This window comes from Mustelus asterias, chromosome 2 (genome assembly GCF_964213995.1).
Source record: "Mustelus asterias chromosome 2, sMusAst1.hap1.1, whole genome shotgun sequence".
NCBI classification, from domain to species: Eukaryota; Metazoa; Chordata; class Chondrichthyes; order Carcharhiniformes; family Triakidae; genus Mustelus; species Mustelus asterias.
Window position 1 is genome coordinate 150,574,267 of NC_135802.1, and position 24,703 is coordinate 150,598,969.

Genomic DNA, 24,703 nt, shown 5'->3' on the forward strand with positions numbered 1-24,703 from the left:
TCTGAAAGGTGCCTCACCACCACCTTCTCCAGGCCAGTTGCGAATAGACAATAAAAGCTGGCCTCGCCGGCGATGCCCACATGGCTGCCAGTCATTTCATTATGGGTGGCACAGTGGTTAGCACTGCTGCCTCACAGTGCCAGGGACCCGGGTTCAATTCCTGGCTTGGGTCACTTTGTGTGGAGTTTGCACGTTCTCCCCATATCTGCATTGGTTTCCTCTGGTTTTCTCCCACAGTCCAAAGATGTATGGGTTAGGTGGATTGGCCATACTAAATTGACCCTCAATGTCGGGTAGACTAGCTAGGGTAAATGCATGGGGTTATGGGGATAGGGCCTGGGTGGGATTGTGGTCAGTGCAGATACGATGGGCCGAATGGCCTCCTTCTGCACTGTAGGATTCTATGATTTCCTTTCTTGAACTAGACTCTCGCGTCGATAAATTTCTATTATAGCTTAACCCACTGCCAATTTATACACCATTGGAATTTGTTAAATGACCTCTGCCATTACAATCAGAGCCATGATGTGGAGATGTCGGTTTGGACTGGGATGGGCACAGTAAGAAGTCTCACAACACCAGGTTAGAGTCCAACACGTTTATTTGGAATCACGAGCTTTTGGAGCATTGCCTCTTCATCAGGGGAGTGGAGGAGAACAGATCCACACACCTGAGGAAGAAGCAGTGCTCCGAAAGCTCGGGATTCCAAATAAACCTGTTGGACTTTAACCTGGTGATGTAAGACTTCTTCCTATTACGATCAGGTGCATTGATCTTTGGGAATCCTGTCCATTTCTGTCGTCAAGAACCATATGTTCTTTCTGCCTTACAACCGGCGCAGAATAGACTTGCTGCGAAAATATTTGTAATGTCAAAACTTGAAACATCTCGATTAGAAGAACCCACAGAACAAGAGGATCATTTAGTTTGCTTCATTTGCGTCTGAAGGGACACAATCTGTCCATGTTTTGCCACAAAACCACCACCTCCTCTCCAGCTCAGCCCTGAAGATATTGGGGAAATTCAGGTGCTTTAGTTGCTCGACTCAAAGGAAGTTTTTCTTTTAATTTGAGAAGCTTTCTTTAACCACATGAGCTTCCCCACGTGCATTCCCGGTGAGCCTGATGGTGAACAACTTTGTTACTTTGTTCAACTCTACACGGAGCTTTCTCTTGTGAAAATGCCAATGTGTCCCTTCATTACCAAAGCATCGAGCAGTTACAGTCTTCCCTCACCCCAGCTTACTGGCTCTTAATTTGTTTAGCAACTGACCTTCAGGGTATTTGGTTTGGCTTTCAAGCCTTTGCATAGTCTGACTCCACTCTTCAGAAACCTTTTCCAGCTTTGTCACAATCTGCCCCTTTAGATCATTGTTTATCATCTGCTCCCAATGTTCCTTCGCCAGATGTCAATCCTTCAGCCATTCTGAAAACGGGTGCTCAAGAAATCCATTGAAAAATTAAGCTGAAGTCTTGCTGAGTTGTAACTCAGTGGAAGATTAAATGAAGACTGGAGCATGTGACAAAATTGCGCATAGAATTATGCAGCGCAGAAGGAGGCCATTCGGACCATTGTGCCATGGCCAGCTCTCTGAAAGACTTGACCCATGTTCAATTGGGTATCCAACACAACTGATAAAACTTTAGTGTGATTTAAGCTGATTGAGTGATGCACAAGCAAGAGGGAGAGGCGTGATTTTTGGTTAGTGACCTCTGAGTGAAGAGACAACCGAACGATGGTTATTTGCTGAATTCTACTGAAGCTGTAGAAAGTAAATGAAAAGGGTGAAGCAAGAGTTCTATGGAATTGCACAGCAGGGCGGCACAGTGGTTAGCACTGCTGCCTCACAGCGACAGGGACCCGGGTTCGATTCCAGCCTCGGGCCACTGTCTGTGTGGGGTTTGCGCATTCTCTCTGTGTGGGTTTCCCCCGGGTGCTCCGGTTTTCTCCCACAGTCCAAATATGTGCAGGTTAGGTTGATTGGCCATGATAAATTGACCCGAGTGTCAGGGGGAATAGGAGGGTAAATGTGTGGGGTTGCGGGGATAGGACCTGGGTGGGATTTTTGTCGGTGTAGACTCGATGGGCCAGATAGCCTCCTTCTGCACTGTAGATTTTATGACTTCTATCAGAATAGACAAAGTTACCAGCTCCGTAGTTTAGTCAGTATCAATCAGTGCTACCTGCCTCTGTTCAGACTTTCTCTATATACCTTTAATGTAATATGGATAATGTGTTGCCATCCATTCATTGTACTTATTTAGCAAATGCTTTTTGTTACATTTTGAATTGTTAATTTTCCTTTCTGAATATCATGTCATTCCCCTTGACTTTCCTCTCCTCCTCCCATCTCCCTTTTAGACTGATGACGAAGATGATGGTGAGGTATGGCTGCTGCTGCTTCAGATTGCTGTGACCATTGTCTTGTGGACACTGATTAGCACTAACGTTGATACTAACTGTGTTGTTACCACAATGCATGGCCAACATGGGGAGCAAACAGCCCTTGTGTTGAATTGCACCCTGTCGAATGGCATTAACCTACTGGTCTTGTGTCCCTGTGTTTTGAGAACATAATTCCACTTGTTTTAATACCTGGGGAATTTCTGATCCACTAACTTGGTTGGTTGATCATTTTGACGGTTCCTGATTCTTTCCAGATGTAGATGTCACAGTATTTTTCTGCTGAAAGCCAACATTCAAACTTCCCAACATCCCTGTTTAATCTTATAGCGCATATTCAGACATCTGCATTTGGAACTCCTTTGCTGATGAAGTTTGATGGTTAATATCTCTCAATAGTTTTGGCTTTGTTGTACATCAATTCATTTGCAGACATCTGTAAAATGTATCCACAAAATCTCTTGAAACACCATACATGCCTGGTAAAGGTGCGCTTGCTGTCTTCCCATATTCATGCAGCAAAACTATTCTCAATGCTGAATAGATAACCTCTAATTTTATTTTTTACTCATTCGTGGGACATGGGCATTGCTGGCTGGCCAACATTTGTTGCCCGCACTTAATTGTCCTTGAAATGAGTGGCTTGCTAGGCCATTTCAGAGGGGCAGTTGAGCGTCAACCACATTGGTGTGACTCTGAAGTCACATGTAGGCCAGACCAGATAAGGACGGCAGATTTCCTTTCCTAAAGGACATTGGTGAACCAGATGGGTTTTTCCAACAATTGACAATGGTTTCACGATCATCTGATTCATAATTCCAGATTTTTTTATTGAATTCAAATTCCACCATCTGCTGGTGTGGGATTTGAACCCGGTCCCCAGGATAGCAGCTGAGTTTGTGGATTGATAGTCGAGTGATAACACCACGAGGCCATCGCCTCCACTGAACTGCTGATTCTAATAAACAGCACGTTGGGTAAAGAGTGACTGCCAGAGTTTTGTATTGATTGGGCCTCTTTCAAAAGCTACCATATGTTTGCATTTTAGCTGAATGGCAGTCAGATGGATTGATGGTATTGCCTGAGAAAATTGCCTTCATCCTTAATGTCATTTGCAATACTGTTTAATACCACGATTAGACGTAGAGTTTCCATTTAATGAGAATGAAGGTCTTGTCTCTTACCAATGTAATCTGTGAGCAATAAACAAGTGTAGGAAATTACAAGAGAGCGTTTGCCCTGCTGAAATGCCATTTGGTATTCCTGATATGGATCAGCTAATGGTAATTGCACTAAGAGGATGGTCTATTAATATTCCATTGATCCTTCCACACACTTTTTGATGGAAGAAAATTACTGATTTTACATGGGTGACACGGTGGCACAGTGGTTAGCACTCCTGCCTCACAGCGCCAAAGACCCAGGTTCGATTCCCGGCTTGGGTCACTGTCTGTGTGGAGTTGTCACATTCTCCCCGTGTCTGCGTGTGTTTCCTCTGGATGCTCCGGTTTTCTCCCACAATCCAAAAATGTTTGAGTTAGGTGGATTGGCCATGCTAAATTGTCCATTAGAATCAGGGGGATTAGCAGGGTAAATATATGGGGTTATGGGGATAGGGCCTGGGGTGGGATTGTTGTTGGTGCAGGCTCGATGGGCTGAATGGCCTCCTTCTGCACTGTAGGGATTCTATCTCGCCTCAAAAGGTTAGGGCTTTTACATTCAAAGTATTGCCTAATAACAGGTCTAGAATTGAAAACTAATTTTTTTACAAGTATGGAATCCCATTCCTACAGATTTTAGTTGTGGGGACTTTTATAAATGTACTTTTTGTACTTTTTCTTTATTCTGTCTGGCGACACAATGGCACAGTGGTTAACATTGCTGCCTCACAGCACCAGGAACCCGGATTCAATTCCGGCCTCGGGTCTCTGACTGGGTGGAGTTCGCACATTCTCTCTTCAATAGTTAACTTCAATCAAAGTTAACTATTGTTTTTATTAAAAATCTTGTTACTGTAAAAGCAAAAAGCATTTTAAAATATGAAGTTGACAAGCAAGTTGACAGTGAGTGATGCAACTTGCTTGTGTGCCTCGTTCATCTCCATCCACTGACGTATTGTTCGATTTGAGTCTTGCCTTGTTTGCTGTGGGGGTGGCCAAGGCCTAGGATTAGTGCACCCTCAACAACAAGGTTTCCGAGAAAATGAATTGCTTTAGTCCAGAGAGGTTTTGATTGGGAAAAGCACATAGAAGTAAAAACTGCCTTTTTTTCTTAAAACAAAATAAACAGGCCTAGTGATTTTTATGAGCTGAGAAAGCCCATGTAGAAAGCCCATGTAGATTGGCCTCTTGCTGAAATACAGTGATTTTCAGGAGTTTTGCCGCACACACACAAAACAGAAGCTAAAAGGTCCAACTGCCAAAATTATTAATATTCCCAGGGCTGCAAGTAGAGGCTTTTTACTAGGAAAGCAGCTGTCTACTGGCTTGTTTGTCCCTTGGTGAAAACCGGCCTTGAGCAGTTCAGTCATATCATACAGCCTTTATTGATGCATCTCCTCGCTTGGTCAATTATACTGCAGTCTTCCCCCCTGCTCACCAGCCCTCAGACACTAAATCACTTACTTCCCCTCTTGTTCACTTGGTGAGTAAACTTTTTACACAAGGTTCGTCCAGTAACAGATTGCATCTGTATCGCTTTGGATTTGTTTTTCCTCTCATTACCATGTTCTATCCTACGGGCAAATGGTTCAATGGGGCAGCACGGTGGCACAGTGCAGAAGCAGGCCATTCGGCCCATCAAATCTGCACCGGCTTTCTGATGGAACATCCCACCTAGACCCTATCCAAGTAAACCCACATATTTGCCCCACTAATCCCCCTAACCTACACATCTTTGGACACTAAGGGGCAATTTAGCACTGCTGCCTCACAGCGCCAGGGACCTGGTTTCAATTCCAACCTCGGGTTACAGCCTGTGTGACGTTTGCATGTTCTCCCCGTTTCTGCGTGTGTTTCCTCTGAGTGCTCCGGTTTCCTCCCCCAGTCCAAAGATGCGCAGGTTAGGTGGATTGGCCATGCTAAATTGCCCCTTAGTGTCCAAAGATGTGTAGGTTAGGAGGGGGGTTAATGAGGCAAATATGTGGGCTTGTGTGCATAGGGTCTAGGTGGGATCCTCCATCAGAACATCAATACAGATTCGATGGACCAAATGGCCTGCTTCTGCACTGTAGGGATTCTATGATTCCATGTCAGGGCTAGAAACTTGGCAGTCAAATATAGGACTGCAGTTTTTGATTATCACGTATCAGGCAGTGAGCTGTATGCTTGTCTGGTGACTGTGTGTGATGGTCAGGCCTCAAATTAACATGAACAATGAGTGAGCGGTGACAAAAGTGGATGGCTTGCGGAGAAGGAAATCCAACAGAACTCTGTCATTGAAGGGAGTACCTGTTCCTTCTTCCAATCTAGCTCCACTAAAATCTTCAGGAAAACAGTGATTTCCCTTATTTGGCAAGGCCTGTAGTAGTCCCTTTAAGAACTGCTGACTTGGATGCTCAATATCCCATCCATGCTGCATCCAAGGAAATACAGCATTTGCCATCTGGGTCCCATACCCGTCTTTGAACCCCAAGTTAGACATTTTCAAGTGGCTCTTGCTTGTTTTTGAGTGGGACTGCTGACAACTTAAATCAAGGCCTGTTTGAAAATCGTATTATAGAACCTCAGACACAAAGGGCTCACCCCGAAACCGGAAAGTCCTGCCCGAGGACAACGGACCTTTCCAAGGACTGCTCCTCACCCTCTACAATTCCTGTGGCCAGTGGAACGAGAAAATTTACCCCTTTGTGTCCGAGCTCATAAATGATTCCCGTGGCAAGCAGCACGGTAACATTCCGCCCATAATTGCGACAAAGTTTAAAAACAAATTGTTAAAAAACAAAGTGGACAAAAACTGCCCTCTTACATCTCTTAATATTGGGAATTGTGGTCAAAATGTCAATTAATGGAGGGGTATCAGATGTAGACAGTTTTTTCAACTTCCAGATGCAGATTTTTTTACACAGCCAAATCTACCAGTCCAATTAAATCCGAGCACAAAAACATGACAGTGGAGGACATTTATTTTTATCCTTTATAATGCATTATGGTACTTTCTCCATTGCAAAAGTACTGTAATACATGTAAACACTGAGATGATGCTGGCTAATGTAAGGATCAACTTAATTTAGCAGCACAGATCCTGTGATGAATCATTGTGTTGCTTAAATATGACATTTAAAGATGTCAAAAATCTTTACACTTTGGTTTTGAGGTGTTCTCAGCCCCTCAGCAAGCTTTCCGTTTTCTTCATGAGCTCCCAAACCTGATGTGCTCTTAATGGGCTTCCGAAACCTCGCACCGAGAAGCGAGAATGGTGTGTGGGAGGAAATCTGATTTTCATCATACGCTTAAAACAAGGTACCCAAACTCAGCGGGTGCCATTTTGCACACTGGGTATTCCCAACTTGCAAAAAGGCCAGAGGAAAATGGCATGGGGTTGGGAATGTGAAGGAAAGTCGGTTTTCGTCCAAAAAAAAAATACTAAGGACGGAATTTTATGGCCCCACTGAAGTGGGAGAGGGCCGGAAAATGCAGCGAGCTGTTGACTTGGACGGCATGGTGACACAGTAGTTAGCGCTGCTGCCTCACGGCTCCAGGGACTCTGAGTTTGATTCTGACCGCATGTGACTGTGTGGAGTTTGCATGTTCTCCCCGTGTTTGCGAGGGTTTCCTCCGGGTGTTCTGATCCAAAGATGTGCAGGTTAGGTTGATTGGCCATGCTAAATTGCCCCTTAGTATCAGGGGGACGAGCGAGGGTAAATGCATGGGGTTATGGGGATTAGGCCTGGGTGGGATTGGGGTCGGTGCAGACTCGATGAGCCGAATGGCCTCCTCCTACACTGTAGGATTCTATGATTCCTCTCACACTGCAAAGATGCGCGGGTTAGGTTGATTGGCCATGCTAAATTGACCCTAGTTTCAGGGGGGATTAGCAGGGTAAATATATGGGGTTATGGGGATAGGATGGAATTGTTGTCAGTGCAGGCTCGATGGGCTGAATGGCTCCCTTCAGTACTTTAAGGATTCTATGACTTCAGCAGGATTGGAAGATCCCCTCTGAGAAAGGGACAATAAAACTCCATCTTAAATATGGTCATTCATATACTAAAATGCACCCCTGCACTCAGACAAAAATTCAGCCCGAAAGTGCTGCACAAAGGGATCTCGATTAATGTTCCTTTCGTTGCGTATTTTTATCGACACAGTTTCATAGACTCACATTGTGCAAAAGCATAGAGTGTGAAAGAAAGCCCCGTGCTTTGGGCTTGCCAAAGGAATGACTATCTGTATCTGATTTGTTGTGCAGACAGGAAAGTTCTCCAGCAACGCTGACACTGTCTCGAGTGAGAGCCAGCTGCAGGGATTGCAATCTGCAGAAGAGGCAGCCGAGCACGAAAACATGAAAGCTGTGCTGAAAACCTCGGTACCAAGTGGCGAAGTCACCAGCGCTGTGCCAGGTGTGCGTACCCGGACAAGAGCCAACCGAGGTAAAAGCCCCAACCCCCCCTACTTTTAGGCTGCGCATCAAACAGTGCCACTCTGGCATGGTCTTTTACGGAGCTGTAAATACTATTTTAGCCCAACCAGTCCATTCTAATCCCTTGACTAACTTCCTCCCACTCTTTGCCTAACATCTCGCTGAGCTTCCCCTGCTGTTGTGCGGTATTTTTCCTAATTCAGGATAGGGAAGGGACGAACTTGATGATGGACAACCCAAACACCAGCCTCATTGCAAAGAAAACATCCCACTGTTTGTATCGCTGGATGAACCTCGGGTTAATCCAAATGTAAACGTCCTTCATTCTTAAGCCTCCCTTCATTACAGTTGCAATTGTAAAACCCTCCTTCCACACAAGCCATTCAATAGAAAGGTAAACCAGCACAGAAAGAGACATGAAGGAGCAACCTTGACTGACTTTCCCTCTGCGGACTGCCCCGTTGTTCCTCTGTGACTTTTCTCTAAAGGAATACTTTGTGTGGCAGCACACTGTGCCCATAGCATCAGAAATATGTGCAGCACTTATTTAAAAAATAGCAAATACAAACTGCGTTCTGTGTCATTAATGACAGTGAACTGGCTGACTGCCTCTCAGTGTCTGGGGAATCTTGGACATCAGCCTGAGCAACAATGGAGTGCCAAATTGTCTGCTCTGCTAGATTCAATCCCTTCTTATCCAATTTACTAATTGAATTTTGTGCCGTCCTGGATAGTTAGAGCTCGGGGATAAAGAATACAATTCTACTAATTCTATAAATCTAGATCCGCCAGGTGGGATAGAGTGGAGCCAGGGTTAAAATATCAGCAGCAGCAAACCCAATCCCATTCCCATCTGTTTAATTTTTACTGCCACGAACCAGGCCACCAACAAGGTGAAAGGTTGGGGGGGGGGGAAGCTAATCACCGTTCAAAAGTTGCGGGCCGCTGACATTCGAGCAGAGACGGGAGATGCTGCCGCCTGCTTAGGAGCAAATCTCTTTGAGTGTTTCTTGTAGACCAGGCGGCCTTATCAGGAAGCCTTCAACCATGGGCGGCATGGTGACACAATGGTTAGCCTCACAGTGTCAGGGACCCGGGTTCGATTCCGGCCTCAGGTGACTGTGTGGAGTTTCGTGTCTGCATTGGTTTCGTAGAATCCGACAGTGCAGAAGGAGGCAATTCGGCCCATCAAGTCTGCACCGACCACCATCCCACCCAGGCCCTATTCCCATAACCCCATGCATTTACCCTAGCCAGCCCCCTCGCACTAAGGGGAAATTTAGCATGGCCAATCCACCAAACCCGCATATCTTTGGACTGTGGAAGGAAACCGGAGCACTTGGAGGAAATTCACGCAGACACTGGGAGAATGTGCAAACTCCACACAGACAGTGACCCAAGCCGGGAATCGAACCCGGGTCCCAGGTATTGTGAGGCAGCAGTGCTAACCACTGTGCCGCCTATGGTTTCTTCTAGGTGCTCCGGTTTCCTCCCAAACTCCAAGGATATGCGGGTTTGTTTGACTGGCCATGCTAAATTAGTGTCAAGGAGATTAGCAGGGTAAATACATGGGGTTACGGGGATAGGGCCTGGGTGAGATGGTGGTTGGTGCAGGCTGAATGGCCTCTTTCTATACTGTAGGAATTCTGTGATTCTATGACCAACCACACGCTCTGCATTCCCAGCCCGATCACTGCCTGAGGCTGCTCCCAGCCCCAGTTGTAACCAGACTTCAGCCTCTCGTTTTCCCCCACCCCCGGGTCAGCCAGAAGTTTGCCTAAAATGATTCAAGTGTGTCAGATATCCACCCGCGCAGGGCTCCTTTCTCTCTCCTTCCCTGTCTGCCTCCCCGTTAATATCAAGGCCACCCAATCCGCATTATTCACTTTAGCCACAGAGCTGCAAATCCTACATCTCTAATTGTGCCACCTGGGTTTTGCTGCCTCCAGGCCGTGTCGGGTCATGGACTGCGGGCAATGATGATTCTCCTAATGCCACAGATGATGCTGCAGATGAAATAATGGATCGGATTGTAAAGTCTGCGACTCAAGTGCCAAATCAACGAGCTGTACCCAGAGAGAGGAAAAGGTCACGTGCAAACAGGAAGTCTTGTAAGTGACCTTTATTTCCCAGACTGCTCAGCGTGTTACTACAATATGAATACCAAAAACTCTTGAGATAAGAATACAATGCTGAACTGTGGAATGAGTTATATTCCCTCCACACTGTACTGCTGCGTGTCTCCAGCATTTTGTTTATTTCCCTTCCCTGTGTTACTTTGCCTTTTTAATGTTTGTTTTTGATTTTCCACCCCTAAGAGTTAAATGGTTGACGTGTATGGCTGCCTATGTTGTAAAGTCGCTATAGTCCCAAGTGACCATAGGCTGCTGTCCCCCTTTGAGGGGGAGAGCTGACAGGCGGCCATTTTAACCTGAGGATCACCACACCTCAGGCGAGGGGCAAGGTTGAGAGGGCAGGGCCTTCCTGAATAACCTCAACCGGTACGGGAATTGAACCCACGCTGCTGGTATCGCTCTGTATCACGAACCAGCCATCCAGCCGACTGAGCTAAATGACCAACAGAACATGTGAATGGAAGTTGAGAACTTGTTTTTTGTATCACAGCATGCAGTTTCTGACTCGGTCTTTGTGCAGTTTTGAATCATTCATTAAAAACCATTTAGTTCTGGTTAAACACTGTGTGTTAATGAATCAAAGCACCTGAAAGCACAGATGAAGGCCATTCAGTCCATCGTTACTATGCTGGCTCTTTGGCAGTTATCCAGTTATTCCCATTTTGCTGGTCTTTCCCTATTACCTTCAATTCTTCCTTGAAGTATTTATCCACTTTTTTAAAGAAAATATTTAATCTGCTTCCACCACACATTCAGGTAATGCGTTCCAGATAATCATAACCTGCAGTGTGTATGTAAAAAAAAAAAGTCTTATCTCACCTTTAGCACTTTTTACTCTTCTGTCTTCTAGTTACCAACTCTTTCAGACACTGGGAGTAGCTTTTCCTTACATATTCAGTCAAAACCATTTGTGATTTTGAATGCTGCTATTAAATCTCACTTCGTGCTCCTCTGTTCCGGAGAGACTAATCCCAGCTTCTCGAGTCACCTCACCTAATGAAAGCATCCTCGGCCCTGAAGTGGTTCACAGTCAATGTCCTCGCTGCCGGGGGAGGTAGTGGAAGCGGATACGATAGTGACTTTCAAGGGGCATCTTGACAAATACATGAATAGGATGGGAATGGAGAAATATGGTCCACGGAAGGATAGGGGGTTTTAGTTCAGACGGGCAGCATGGTCGATGCAGGCTTGAAGAGCCTGTTCCTGTGCTGTAAGTTTCTTTGTTCTTTGTCCCTCTGCCCCTCTGGCACACTCTATAAAATGCTGTGCCCAAAATTGAGAATTAAGGTTCCAACTTAGCCCTAATCAGTATTTCTAAACATTTACCAAACTTCTTCAATCTTGTACTTTTTGGGGATAATTTCAACTCTTAAAACACAGATGGTTTGGGGTCAGCTGAGATGGAAGTATCTAGAATTTGAGTCAGCCATTTAAATGTATAAAGATACTGGGGCCCCCACATTTGAACTATTTTTCAGCGTTTAACTGTAGTTGGCCATGTTTCTCAGGCCTCAGGAAACCCAGCAGCTCAAGGGAGGCCAAGGACAGCTTCAGAACAAAGATACATGTCTTTAGAGCACTGCTTGTGGGCCAAGAGTTGCTGTAGTGCTGCTCCCTGGACTTCAGGCTTGTGTTCTTCCCTGCTGATGAATCCAATATTTCCCGCTCCTCCATACCATGGGATCGGAGGTCAGATACCTCTACTATTTCCCCACTAATGCAGCAGCAGGGTCCTTAGCTGCACCTGCAGTTGTAACCTGCACTGGAGTGCCCCCCTCCCCAAGCCCCATCTGACAGGGAGACAAGCCTGTGAAATAGGTTGGCTTACCAGCGAGGACCCTGCAGGGAGAAAGGAGAGTACTTTGTAGTTAAAACTGCATAACTTGCATGGATACCCAGCGAACCAAAACTTCTCCCCATCTCTTACAAAACTTGCCCATATCCATGTAACTATACCTCCATTTACACAATCGGTATGGGGTTTGATGTTGTAGCATAAATGCCGATCAGGTATCATGTGCAACCTGTTAAGGATAGGTTGCTCCCCTTGTATTTGGGGTGGCACAGTGGTTAGCACTGCTGCCTCTCAGCGCCAGGGGCCCAGATTCGGTTCCCAGCTCGGGTAACTGTCTGTGTGGAGTTTGCATATTCTCCCTGTGTCTGCGTGGGTTTCCTCCGGGTGCTCCAGCTTCCTCCCAAAGATATGCGTGTTAGGTTGATTGGCTCTGCTAAGTTGCCCCTTAGTATCAGGGGGTTAGCAGGGTAAATAAGTGGGGTTATGGGGATAGGGCCTGGGTGGGATTGTGATTGGTGCAGACTCGATGGGCCGAATGGCCTCTTTCTGCAGTGTAGTGATTCTATGATTCAGATAGAATGACATTCTACTTTGAGCACTGCTAACCTTTTTATGTACCTAATCTTCATTCTTATCCTATACACTTTCTCTTTGCTTCCTTCCTTATGGTGGGGAAACATCGTCTTGTTCTGTGCAGACAGATATAAAATGATTTTTTAAATATTTGTTCGTGGGGCATGGGCATCACTGACTGGCCAGCATTTATTGCCCATCCCCTGTTGCTCGAGGGCAGTTGAGAGTCAACCATGTTGCTATAGCTCTGGAGTCGCGTGTAGGCCGGACCAGATAAGGACAGCAGATTTCCCTCCTTAAAGGACATTAATGAACTACATATTCCGTGACGCTCAACATTGCTTCACCAGTGCAAATCTGTTGTTCAATAAACTGCAGGTACTGGTGCATTGTTAATGAGGCAAGAACAACTGGGAGGAGCATTTTATTTTTCTCTCCATGTTGATTTGTAGATATATGGGCCAGAATTCTTTGGCCGTTAATGCCGATAAGATTCTCCAGTCCACCGGCAGCGCACCCCCACCTGTGGGTTTCCCACTGACTTGGGGTGACATCAATGGGATGTCATTGGCGCCACTTCCCGCCAGCGGGAAACACGCGGCGGGAGGCCGGAGAATCCCTCAGATAGTTTGCACTGTTCTCATTTTGTCATCCTGGCTCCCTAACTGCTTCAGATGGAGAGAACTGCTCTTTAAATATCTGGTGTGAGGGAAGCTCTGCTTTCCACACTGTAGAAACATAGAAGATAGGAGCAGGAGGAGGCCATTAGGCCCTTGGAGCCTGCTCCGCCATTCATCGCGATCATGGCTGATCGTCTAACTCAATAGCCTAATGGCAGAGTTTCTTCAGACATCAGAAGAAGACATGTTACAATAAATGTGACCTCCTTGATGTGTGAATTTCTCCCTTTTACAGTAAGAAGAACATTGAAGAGTGGCCTGACACCAGAGGAAGCCAAAGCACTGGGCTTACTCAGCACCTCGGAGATGCAGGTGTGAAGTGACTTGAGCATGAACTGAGGCAGGAGACATCAGTAGCACGTGGACAAGGCACAGCTAGAGACATCCAACTGGCAACCATTTGCTGCTCCTGACATCCAGTCATCGCCCAGCTCCACTCATCATATGATGCATATGAGAAACGAGAGCTGGAGAGAGATGTCGCGTATTGGCACTAAAGTTCTGACAGCTTCTTTTTTTAAATTTAAAATCAGGATTGTTCAGAAATATTTATACCTAGGTTAAAAAGTATTGCTTTTTGGTTTTCGTATCTAACTGAAGTGATTAGAAAAATTTATTCGGTAAGCTGTTGTACGAGGTATGTTTACGTTGGCTTTACTTGTGGCCTACTTGTGTAGCAATAACATGCACCATATTAGTGTAAGCACCAGGCGTTAAGGAGACAGTGTGTTGATGCTGACAGGCCAAAAACCTAACTGTGTGTCAGATCTTTCATCTGACTGTTATCCAACCTGCACTCAAACAGGATTTAAGATGGTCTTTAACAGGAATCCTTTAATTCTGCAAAGTATTCATATTTGCGGGCTGCTTCTTTGATTTTTTTTTTCTCCCTGGAGTATTATTGCTATTGATATGCGTTCAATATTTTCTAAAAAAACTCTTTTAAATATTATGGAATGTCGAGAGCTGGACCAGCAACGGATCTGAAACAGGTAACATTTTATTGTCTTATTCGCCCCATTTGAATATTAAAGGCCAAAAGAGCTGGTGTCGGTAAAACGCAAGATGAAATTCGCCTTTCTTAATAGCACTGTATTTTTTTCCGAAAATTAGCATTGCAGTAAAATTTCTCTTGACTGGCTTTGGTCAAAGAAGGTAAAGTAATGGTGTTCAGTAAGGGAAGTGATTGCGTTTGCATTTCGGTGGCACTCTGTTGGTTGGGGATCAGAACTCGGAGGCCATCTTGCCCCATTGTGCCTCACCTCTTGGGTGAAGATTTGCGCTGGTTGCTGTTTATTGTGTTCTGAATGCATTCAGAAAGAATGTGTCCGTGATAGCCACTGGGACAGTTCTTCCCCAATCCCTGAGGTGGCCGTGGCTTCCGCTGTACACTTTGTGGAGCAGCATAGTAGTTGCTTCGTGAGTAGCCCATCACTCGATTTCTTGCTGGAAGCTCATGGGTCATGGTGGAATGAATAGGGGCGGAATTTCATGGGAAGAGGGATGCTTTCAAAGTCTAGGGATGTTCTCCGTAGGCACTAACCTTGCATAATACCAACCGTTAAGCTGTAAAGTAGTTCATTAAATAACATTCGTGTGGTATTATACCTGAGAGTGGAAAATGGCTCACTGGACTGAAGAAAAGACATTCAAGATGAATCCTGAAATTCAGAAAGCTGACCTCCAATTCCTTAGTACAAAACAGGTCGATTATTGCGACCTGATTAGCACAAGAAGTGGGTACTTGAAACTGAAAATGGTCTTGTTTGGAGTCATTGGGGGTAGGTACTTTGGAGAATTGAGGTCCTGGAGATGGGATAAGCATGGAGACTGCCAGCTGAGTGAGATGTGAGTAATGTGTGGTTTGTGGGAATCTGCTATTTTTGTGCAGACTCACTTCAAGTCTGTAAGGTGATTACTGTGCACAAGCTTCAAGGAAAGCGACAGTACATCACCGGGTGTGTGAAATGATATTATGAAAGCTGAAGATGGTTGGATGCGTGGAATAGACCACAAGAATTATCGTTTTAATATGGCAGTGAGAGTATTCTCAATCATACAGCAATGTTATCAATTAAGTTTGGACAGTAAGGAATCCAAAGTCAAAACATTTTGTGTTGTGCTTTGAAGCTGCTTTTAACTGTTTTAAGGGGATGACAAATTCAAGTCAGTTTGGAATTCGGCCCATCAGTATATACTTGGGCCCTTGTGTAGATATAGGTTTATAATAGGCTGGATTTAATACAGTCCATGGTGGCGGGGAACATGGCGGCCATGCCCACTTCATTGTGTGAGAGACTCTGCCTCAGTGGCAGCACTGCCCCATCTGATTTAGGTTGGAGGGCAGAGGGGACTGATGCAGGATTCCTGACCACGGGCAGCGGCATGCCAGTCAGGCTTCTTAAAGAGCCAATTGACCCTCATTTCTCCCTGAGCCGCCCACAATTCAGTGATGACTTTGGGATTAAACGGGAGTGGCACAGCGTTTCCCGCACCTCCCGTAGACCGCCCGGCAAACCCTGCAGGCATTCTGTACCTGAGGGATCTGGCAGCAGGAGGGGGTGGGCCACTGCAAACCATCCCCTGCCCCCCTCTCCTGCAAGCCCTACCTCGCAACCCCCCATTCTGTCCTCACCCACCTTTGGCCTGGGGTCCCTTTGTGACCTTGAACCTTTGGTGCGTGTGCTGCCGGCAGCTACCATCGCTCTTGATGGCACTGTTGGCAATGAGCAACTACCAGCCTCTGACTGGCAGCTCCTGGTGGGCACGACATCTGGCATTGGGGGTCCTAAATCGCAGGTTAGGAGTGGCACTTAATACCATTGGACTTCTTCCATAGAACTGATGGGAGCCCGCGCCAGCCCTCTGACCAGTGGGCAAGCCCCAGATGGTGAGTTAAATTGCACCCAATGAAACTAGTGTTTACAAGATGATTATTTTAAATAATTATAGAAGGTCAAACAAAACGGACATGGTTAATAATTTTCTATGCTTGAAAAAGCTCTTGTGAAAAGGTTAGAGGAAAGGGATAGTTTTTTTATAAAATAGATATAAAACATATGGGAATTACAATAAATATAATCAAGAGGTGTATCACCTGCATTGAAATCAGTGGCAGTAACACAGGGCCTTCAAAGGTCGAGCGTTTTCTACAGCTGTCTGGGTTTCATGATTGTGTTGCTGCTTTTTAGATGTCTTGTTCCCATGTAACTTTTATTCGTTAAACATGGAACGTTTGTAATGATTTAACTAGCGTGCATTGGAGAACCCAAGAACGAGTCCATGGGCCAAAGTGGTTGGGTCAAGTGTTTTTTTAAAAATATATATGTAAGTACACGCCATGAGTTGGTTCTGGCTACGACACTATCTTACTAACTCAACAAAGTTTCCTGCTTTTCAATTTTTGCCCAACAGAGAAATCTTTTATATCTCCGCAGTATTTCTTATTTGAGGCGTTTAGTGCTGATTAAGCCACCCTTTGTTTTCACCTCTGCTGAGGAAGAACATTTTTGACCAAAACTCATTACAACATTAATGCAAATTATGAGATTCCATTTTTAGCCCCCCAAAAAATAGCCTTTAGTAAACTTATTGGTTTCAGGAGCAAAGAAATAATCTGGAGTTATGGGACAAAGTCAGAAATCTGTGACATGTTGACAACACTAAAGACAGAACCATTCCTAGATATAAGGAAATTAATATCAGTAGATTGTACTGGGATTGAGATTAAAGAAAATCGAGGATCAATACTTCCTTTCCAAAGTATTCCTCTCCCATCTGTTTTGGGGGACTACCTCTTGTTTCCATTAAAAGGATGGTAAATTTCTGGCTTAGCAGAAACTGGTTATTCATAGAAACATAGAAACTAGAAGCAGGAGTAGGCCATTCGGCCCTTCGAGCCTGTCCGCCATTCATTATGACCATGGCTGATCATCAAATTTAATATCCTGATTTCCCTTCCCCACCATATTCCTTGATCCCTTTAACCCCAAGAGCTATATCTAATTTCTTCTTGAAATCACAGTGTTTTGGCCTCAATTACTTTCTGTGATAGTGAATTCTACACATTCACCACCCTCTGGGTGAAGAAATTTCTCCTCACCTCAGTTCTAAAAGGTTTACGCCTTATCCTGAAACTATGACCACTAGTTCTGGACTCCCCCAGCATCAGAACATTCTTTCTGAATCTACCCTGTTAGAATTTTATAAGTTTCTATGAGATCCCCTCTCGTTGTTCTAAACTCCAGTGAATACAATCCTAACCGATTTAGCCGCTAAGTGATTATTAGAAATGGAGATTTGAAGAGCGAACTTGCTTCGTAGAGTTTCTTCTTTCATTTCAGTCCAGTTTAGATGGGTTTGCAAACAGAAAATTCACTATTAATAGTTGGCTGCTGTTGCATATTTTGGCGTTTGTACAGTATATGGGCTCGGATAGTTGTGGATTTGTTTCTAAGCTGGTACAAACTTCTGATCATCGAAATAAATGGAGACACTTCTGTTTATGGAAATGGTGATCCCTCCCTCTAATAAATTGTCGCATTGGAGCTCTAGAAAAAAAAATTGACAATGAAACCAAGAGAGAAAATGCTGGAAAATCTCAGCAGGTCAGGCAGCATCTGTAAGGAGAGAAAAAAGCTGATGTTTCAAGTCTAGATGACCCTTTGTCAAAGCTCAGATTCCAGATTCAGATTTCAGATTCCAGCATCCGCAAGTAATTTTCTTTTATAAATAGAAAATGACATAATGGAAAAGGGCGGCACGGTAGCACAGTGGTTAGCACTGCTGCTTCACAGCTCCAGGGACCTAGGTTCGATTCCCGGCTTGGGTCACTGTCTGTGTGGAGTTTGCACATTCTCCTCATGTCTGCGTGGGTTTCCTCCGGGTGATCCGGTTTCCTTCCACAGTTGTCCAAAGATGTGCGGGTTAGGTTGATTGGCCATGCTAAAAAATTGCCCCTTAGTGTCCTGAGGTGCGTGGGTTAGAGGGATTAGTGGGTAAATGTGTAGGGATATGGGGGTAGGGCCTGGGTGGGATTGTGGTTGGTGCAGACCCAATGGGCCAAATGGCCTCTTTCTGCACTGTAGGGTTGCTATGATTTTTATGACTGTGTCTTCTCGTAACCAGAATATGGACATTATTTTAATACATGTAGGAGACGGTATGGTGTCAATCCAACAGGTCAAAAAAGCAGAATATTTTGAACAATGTAGCCTGCTATAAGTGAATCAGCTTCAATTTTAGTTGATGAAATTATCAAATAGTCTCAATTCAGCATCTAATTCTGGAATATTTTAAATCAAATGTGTGAATGAAGCACGGGGTTAGAGCAGTGATTTAATCGGTAGGTTACAAACCTTCCTGTGAAGCCATATTATTTAATTCCTTTTCTATGACTACCTGTGACACAAAGCTTGAGTTTCATGTCTATCAGTCTCATCATCTAGCCACTTGCCTCATTTGTAGCATTTAAAATATTCTGGCAATTAGCTTCTGTTGTAAAATATAGTGTTTTGTTTTAAAGTTTATTTATTAGTCAAAAGTAAGACTTACATTAACACTGCAATGAAGTTACTGTGAAATCTCCCTCGTCGCCACATTCTGGCACCTGTTCGGGTCAATGCATCTAACCAGCACGTCTCTCGAACTGTGGGAGGAAACTGGAGCACCTGGAGGAAACTCAGGGAGAATGTGCAGACTCCACACAGACAGTGACCCAAGCCAAGAATCGAACCCAGGTCCCTGGCTCTGTAGGCAGTTGTGCTAACCACTGTGCCACCCAATATGTTTTAGACATGGTAATAAAGTTGGACAACAGTGAATTAAGACACAAGTTGACACGTGTGTGTAAATACCATTGTGATCTACATGGACGTACAGTTGTTCATCTCTTTTTGAAAGATGAGTATTAGAACGACAGTTTGTTCCAACATAAGATTACAGTCTGCAGCAAGAGGAAACATGAATCCAAAACCAATAGAAGGAATTTTGCACTTTAATAGTTTATCACCTGTTCTTTGGTATTCCACTTGTATATGTTTTTCAATTTGCTTTTTTCGTTATAATCAGGCCATCCTGCAGTATAGTTAGTTGACAATGTAGAATCATAGAACGATTAAAGCACAAAAGGAGGCCACTTGGTCAATCGTGTTCATGCCAGATTTCTGAGAGAGCAGCTCAGCTAGTCTCACTCCTTCATCTCTTCCCTCTAGCCCACCACTTTCTTCAGATGATTGCTCAGTTCCCTTTGAATGCCATCATTGGATCAGCCTCCAACACATTCTCAGGCAACGCATTCCAGATCTCAAACACTGGCTGGGTAACAATGTTTTTCTCATGTCACCTTTCTTTTGGTCATTCACTTTGACTCAGTGCCCTCTGGCCCTTGATGTTTCAGCCCATGGGAACAGGCAACTCTGCCCAGACCATTCATGATTTTGAAAACCTTTACCAAATCTACTCTCGACCTTGTTGAAGGCCAACAGCCTCATCTTTTCCAATCTGTGGTCCCTCATCCAATGAACCATTTTCCTAAATCTTTTCTGCATTCTCTCTAAAAACTTTACATCCTTCCGAAAATGCAATGCCTGAAATTGGATGCGATACTCAACTTGAGGCCAAGAGTCACCATAAGTTCTTTGCTTTTGTATGTCTCTATTTATAAAGCTCAGTATCCTGTACACCTTATTAATCGCTTTCTCAGTCTATCCTGTTGCCTCCAAAGATGTGAACAAATACTCTCCGTTCCCTCTGCTGCAGTTGCACTCATTTAAAAATTATACCTGTTGAGTTATATTACCTTTCCTTGATCTTCCTGCCAAATATATCACCTGCATGATGCGCAGTGGTTCGCACTGCTGCCTCACAGCACCAGGGACCTGGATTCAATTCCTGGCTTGAGTCACTGTCTGTGTGGAGTCTGCACGTTCTCCCCATGTCTGTGTGGGTTTCCTCCGGGTGCTCCGGTTTCTTCCCACCGTCCGAAAGACGTGCTGGTTAGGTGCATTGGCTGTGCTAAAATTCTCCTTCAGTATACCCGAACAGGCGCCGGAGTGTGGCGACTGGGGGATTTTCTCACTGACTTCATTACAGTGTTAATGTAAGCCTACTTGTGACACCAATAAAATAAGCTAAATAAAATTTCATCTGCCCCAAACAGAAATGGGTTACAATAACAGATATCCGACATTGCAGATGTGGAAAAAAACACATGGGAGACGTAATTTTAATCCCCAAAACCGGTGAATTTGGTTCAGATAGGAAATTTAAAAGTCTGAAACAGGAACCCAATCCACCTTGAACTCAACAGAAGTGGAGGAGCAGTGGATGATCAATCTGATTGGTCATTTAAGTATAAAAAGGCAATGTGCCTTCATTTTAACGTCAATTCTCTTCTGGACCCATGTTAGTCTCAGGAAATTTGACTGGTGACAGGTGATGACAGGCTGCATCCAGCCTTTAGGACACTGCTTGTGGGCTGAGAGCAAGAATTTTTCCTTTCAGACCAACAAACTACCCAATAAATCTACCCCCCCGCCCCCGCCGTGATTGGTGACCACCCCAGCCATTCACCCAACAATTTCTCCTCCTGACCCCTCCCTTCTCCTCTTATACCAACTACTGGGATGGCACGGTGGCACAGTGGTTAGCACTTCTGCCTCACAGCGCCAGGGACCCAGTGTCGATTCCCAGCTTGGGTCACTGTCTGTGTGGAGTCTGCACGTTCTCCCCGTGTCTGCGTGGGTTTCCTCCAGGTGCTCCGGTTTCCTCCCACTCTCCAAAGATTGCGGGTTAGGTTGATTGGCCATGCTAAATTGCCCCTTAGTGTCAAGGGGATTAGCTAGGGTAAATACATGGGGTTACGGGGATAGGGCCTGGGTGGGATTGTGGTCGGTGCAGATTAGCCGAATGGTCTCTTTCTGCACCGTAGGGATTCTATGATTCTACTCAAAGCCCAACTCCACCATAGCCTTGTGTTACAGGCTTCCGCCCCCAAAAAAAGCACCCAGCTTGTCAATCAGGTGGCCTCGCATGAGAAACCTACAGGAAAAATTTATAAAGACTGCAGAGCGTCCAGGAGACAGTGGTACCCAACCTCAAAACGGCTCTCCTTCCATCTCCTCACTCTCCACCTCCTCTCTCTCCCCCCCCCCCCCCCCCCCCCCCCCCACAACCCCCTACTGCCACCCATCTCTGTTCCTCGGCTAATATCCAATATATGGGGTCAGAATTGCGAAACCAGAGAATAATTCTCATCTGCTCTAACAGAATACTCTAAATGCCGCCACATGTGGTCAGCTACCACAGGGAATATTCCATAAGTCTATTGTAATAATGTCCACAAAGTGTTGTACCTAATTTTCTTTGTATTTCATATTTCAGTCTGCATTTGTAGAGTGAAAAGTAAATTTGATTACTTCCCTTAACAGTATTGTTGTTGGTCTTTGGGTAAGTCTAAAATCCAAAAGGTATTACTTTTACATTTAGTTTTATCATGGGGAAAGACTGGCAAATTCTGGCTGAAACGTAATTTATCATCAGTTAGCTGGTTATCGCTTGATTAAATAGCAGACGCTGTTGGACACTGTCATTGTACAGACAACAGTTTATCTTTTTAATCTTCCTTTTAACTACTGAACTTGGGTGACATTTTAAATTTAAGAACTGCAAAATGAGACGAACACACATTTATAATAATTATTTCGTCAGATTACCCAACTTTTGCAAAATGTTCATATTTGTAACAAAACACAATATGGTGGCACAGTTGTTAGCGCTGCTGCCTCACAGCGCCAGGGACCTGGGTTCGATTCTGGCCTTGGGTGACTATGCAGAGTTTGCACTTTCTCCCTGTGTCTGCGCGGGTTTCCTCCAGATGCTCCGGTTTCCTCCCACGCGCCAAGGATGCGTGGGTTAAGTGGATTGGCCGTGGTAAATTGTCCCTTAGTATCAGGAGGATTAGCGGGGTAAATATGAGGGATAGGGCCTGGGTGGGATTGTGTGGGTTCAATGGGCCAAATGGCCTTCTGCACTGTAGGGATTCTATGATTTTGTGCTTTGATAATAAAAGCCAATTTTAGTTTTCCAGAAGTCACCATGAAGTTTGGCTTTATCAGCAAAACCCTCTATGGTGATCACCTGTCTGTTGTATCCAGTTACGCATCTAATACAGGAGTAAGCACAACCATTTTTCAAGAAATTTCATTTTTGCCTTGGCCTGGAACATAGCAACTGTCTCTCTAACTTCCCTGGACTGCATAAGGTGGCTGCATCACACTGGCAACTTGAACATTGGACTCTTAAAAGTTACATACAGTGTGCTGAAGCTTCCGGGAACATATGGAAAAAGCTGAATTTTAAAAAACCGGAAAGCAAACACAATTCTTTGAAAAAGAAACGTATTCGTATGTAATCCTTTTCAACCTGAAGCCAGGCTTCCTCATAAACTCTGCACTTTTACTGATGCAGTAAAGCTGAATATCAGACCACGTGGTTTACCAGCCCTTGCGAAGGGCTGCCAGGACAAGATTCGCAGCCTCGTGGTACCCCTGGTACGACCATATGCAAAACTTTTAACACTGTAGCAAGGTCACGGAAATAGCCACCTCCACTTCTGATTAAAGGGGGGGGAGGGGAAAAATTGTTCACCAATTTTCATTTAATTTGCAATTGTCTTTACGACAATTAACACCTTTTTATTTTGGTAACTGGGAATTGTAAAGATAATAAACCTTTTTTTAAAAAAAAGACTTGTAAAGTAGAAAGGACAAGTTTCTAAGAACAATAAAAAAAAGAAGGGCAATGCTGTACAGTTGTGTAAATGTCGCTATTCATAATGTTTTTTTTTGTGTAGCATAGTGTAAAATAAATCAGACATGCTGAATGCAGTGTTAATCTGTGAATTGTAATTTAAAAAGAAGGCATGCATGGTCAATTATTTACTTCACAAATTGCTCATTATAGAGGAGGGAGTTTGTTATCTGTTACTTTGATGTGTGTCTGAAACTGCGTTTGTTGTGTATTTTTATTTTAAGGACTTGAAAAACTACTGTTGTTGAACTATTCACTCCACAGCCAACACACACATATATGTACAACCTTAGGAAGCCTTGTTGCTGCATTAATTAGTACTAGTGGGAAGCAAAGGTCCATCTACTCTGTCCACCTTTCCGTCCGCCTTCATCTACCCCCTGTTCCACTAGTGTCGCATCATTCACCAAGATATTTTCTGTGCCATTCAAAATAAACCTGTGAAACTGGCCGCAGTACCCCATATTTTAATTCTCACCACAACTCTAGCTGTTCCATCGCTTGCAGCAACAGTACTGTGTACAAACGTATTGCAATAAAGCTTTATTAAGCACAATTTGCTTGTCTCCTTTTGTATTGTGTTTTGTTACGCTCAATAAATGGAAGGCCCCAGGTGTGTGTGTGTGCAAACCTGTGGGATTGGACTCTCCAAGACTGGCTGGTTGATTTCAATTCACTGATGACATCCTGGGGGTTATCATTGACTCGAAACTGAACTTGGCCAGTCATATAAAGCAATGGCTACAAGAGCAAGACAGAGGCTGGGGATTCAGCAGAGAGTAGTTCACCTAACTCGCCAGAGTCTGTCCACCATCTACAAGGCACAAGTCAGGAGTGTGACGGAATATTCAGCCCTTTTTCAAATTGATTCTAGAATCATAGAATCCCTACAGTGCAGAAGGAAGCCATTTGGCCTTTCGAGTCTGCACTGACCACAATCCCACCAGTCCCTATACCTGTAGCCCCACGTATTTACCCTGCTAGTTCCCCTGACACTAAGGGGAAATTTATCATGGCCAATCAACCTGACCCGTACATCTGTGGATTGTGGGAGGAAACCCATGCGGACACGGGGAGAGCGTGCAAACTCCACACAGTGACCCAAGCCGGGATTGAACTCGGGTCCCTGGCGCTGTGAGGCAACAGTGCTAACCACTGTGCCGCCCTCGATGAGTGCAACTTGACAACATTCAGGACATAGCATTCTGCATTCACCCCCTGCTCCACCAACACACAGTGGCAGCAGAGTGTACCATCTACAAGATGCACTGCAGCAACTCACCAAGGCTCCTTCAGAAGCACCCTCCAAACCACCAACCTCCACCACCTAGAAAGACAAGTACCACTGATGCTTGAGAACACCATCTACGCATTAGCTTCCAAGTCGGACGCCATCCTGACTTGGAAATATATCGCCGTTCCTTCACTGTCGCTGGGTCAAAATGCTGGAACTCCCTTCCTAACAGCACTGTGGATGCACCTACAACACATGGACTGCAACAGCTCAAAAAGGTCACCACCACCACCTTGAGGGAAGTTAGGAGTGGGCAATAAATGCTGGCCTAGCCAGTGACATCCACATGCCATGAAAGAATAAAAGATTTCAAATTTCGTTACCAGGAGTGCCAATTCCACAACCCTACACTCGCAGCAGCACCCAAGTAAAGCACTGGTTGGAAAGTTTGGCTATAATATTATAGTTCCACCTTTGACCAGCATCCCTTGTG

At 44.7% G+C, this 24,703-nt stretch overlaps 1 protein-coding gene across 10 annotated transcripts in view; it reads left to right on the forward strand.

Moving 5' to 3' along the window:
• fhod3b (formin homology 2 domain containing 3b) overlaps positions 1 to 14,270 on the forward strand; it is a 601,875-nt gene extending 587,605 nt beyond the window's left edge. For 8 of the 10 annotated variants that reach the window (XM_078198392.1, XM_078198352.1, XM_078198371.1 and 5 more), the window contains 4 exons: positions 2,362 to 2,385; positions 7,813 to 7,993; positions 9,933 to 10,094; positions 13,402 to 14,270. In XM_078198392.1, the coding sequence (XP_078054518.1) occupies positions 2,362 to 2,385; positions 7,813 to 7,993; positions 9,933 to 10,094; positions 13,402 to 13,484 (450 nt within the window). In that variant the 3' untranslated portion in view covers positions 13,485 to 14,270. The remainder of the gene's footprint in view (positions 1 to 2,361; positions 2,386 to 7,812; positions 7,994 to 9,932; positions 10,095 to 13,401) is intronic. The other 2 variants (XM_078198382.1, XM_078198362.1) reach the window with 2 other exon arrangements.
• The last annotated feature ends 10,433 nt before the right edge of the window (positions 14,271 to 24,703 follow it).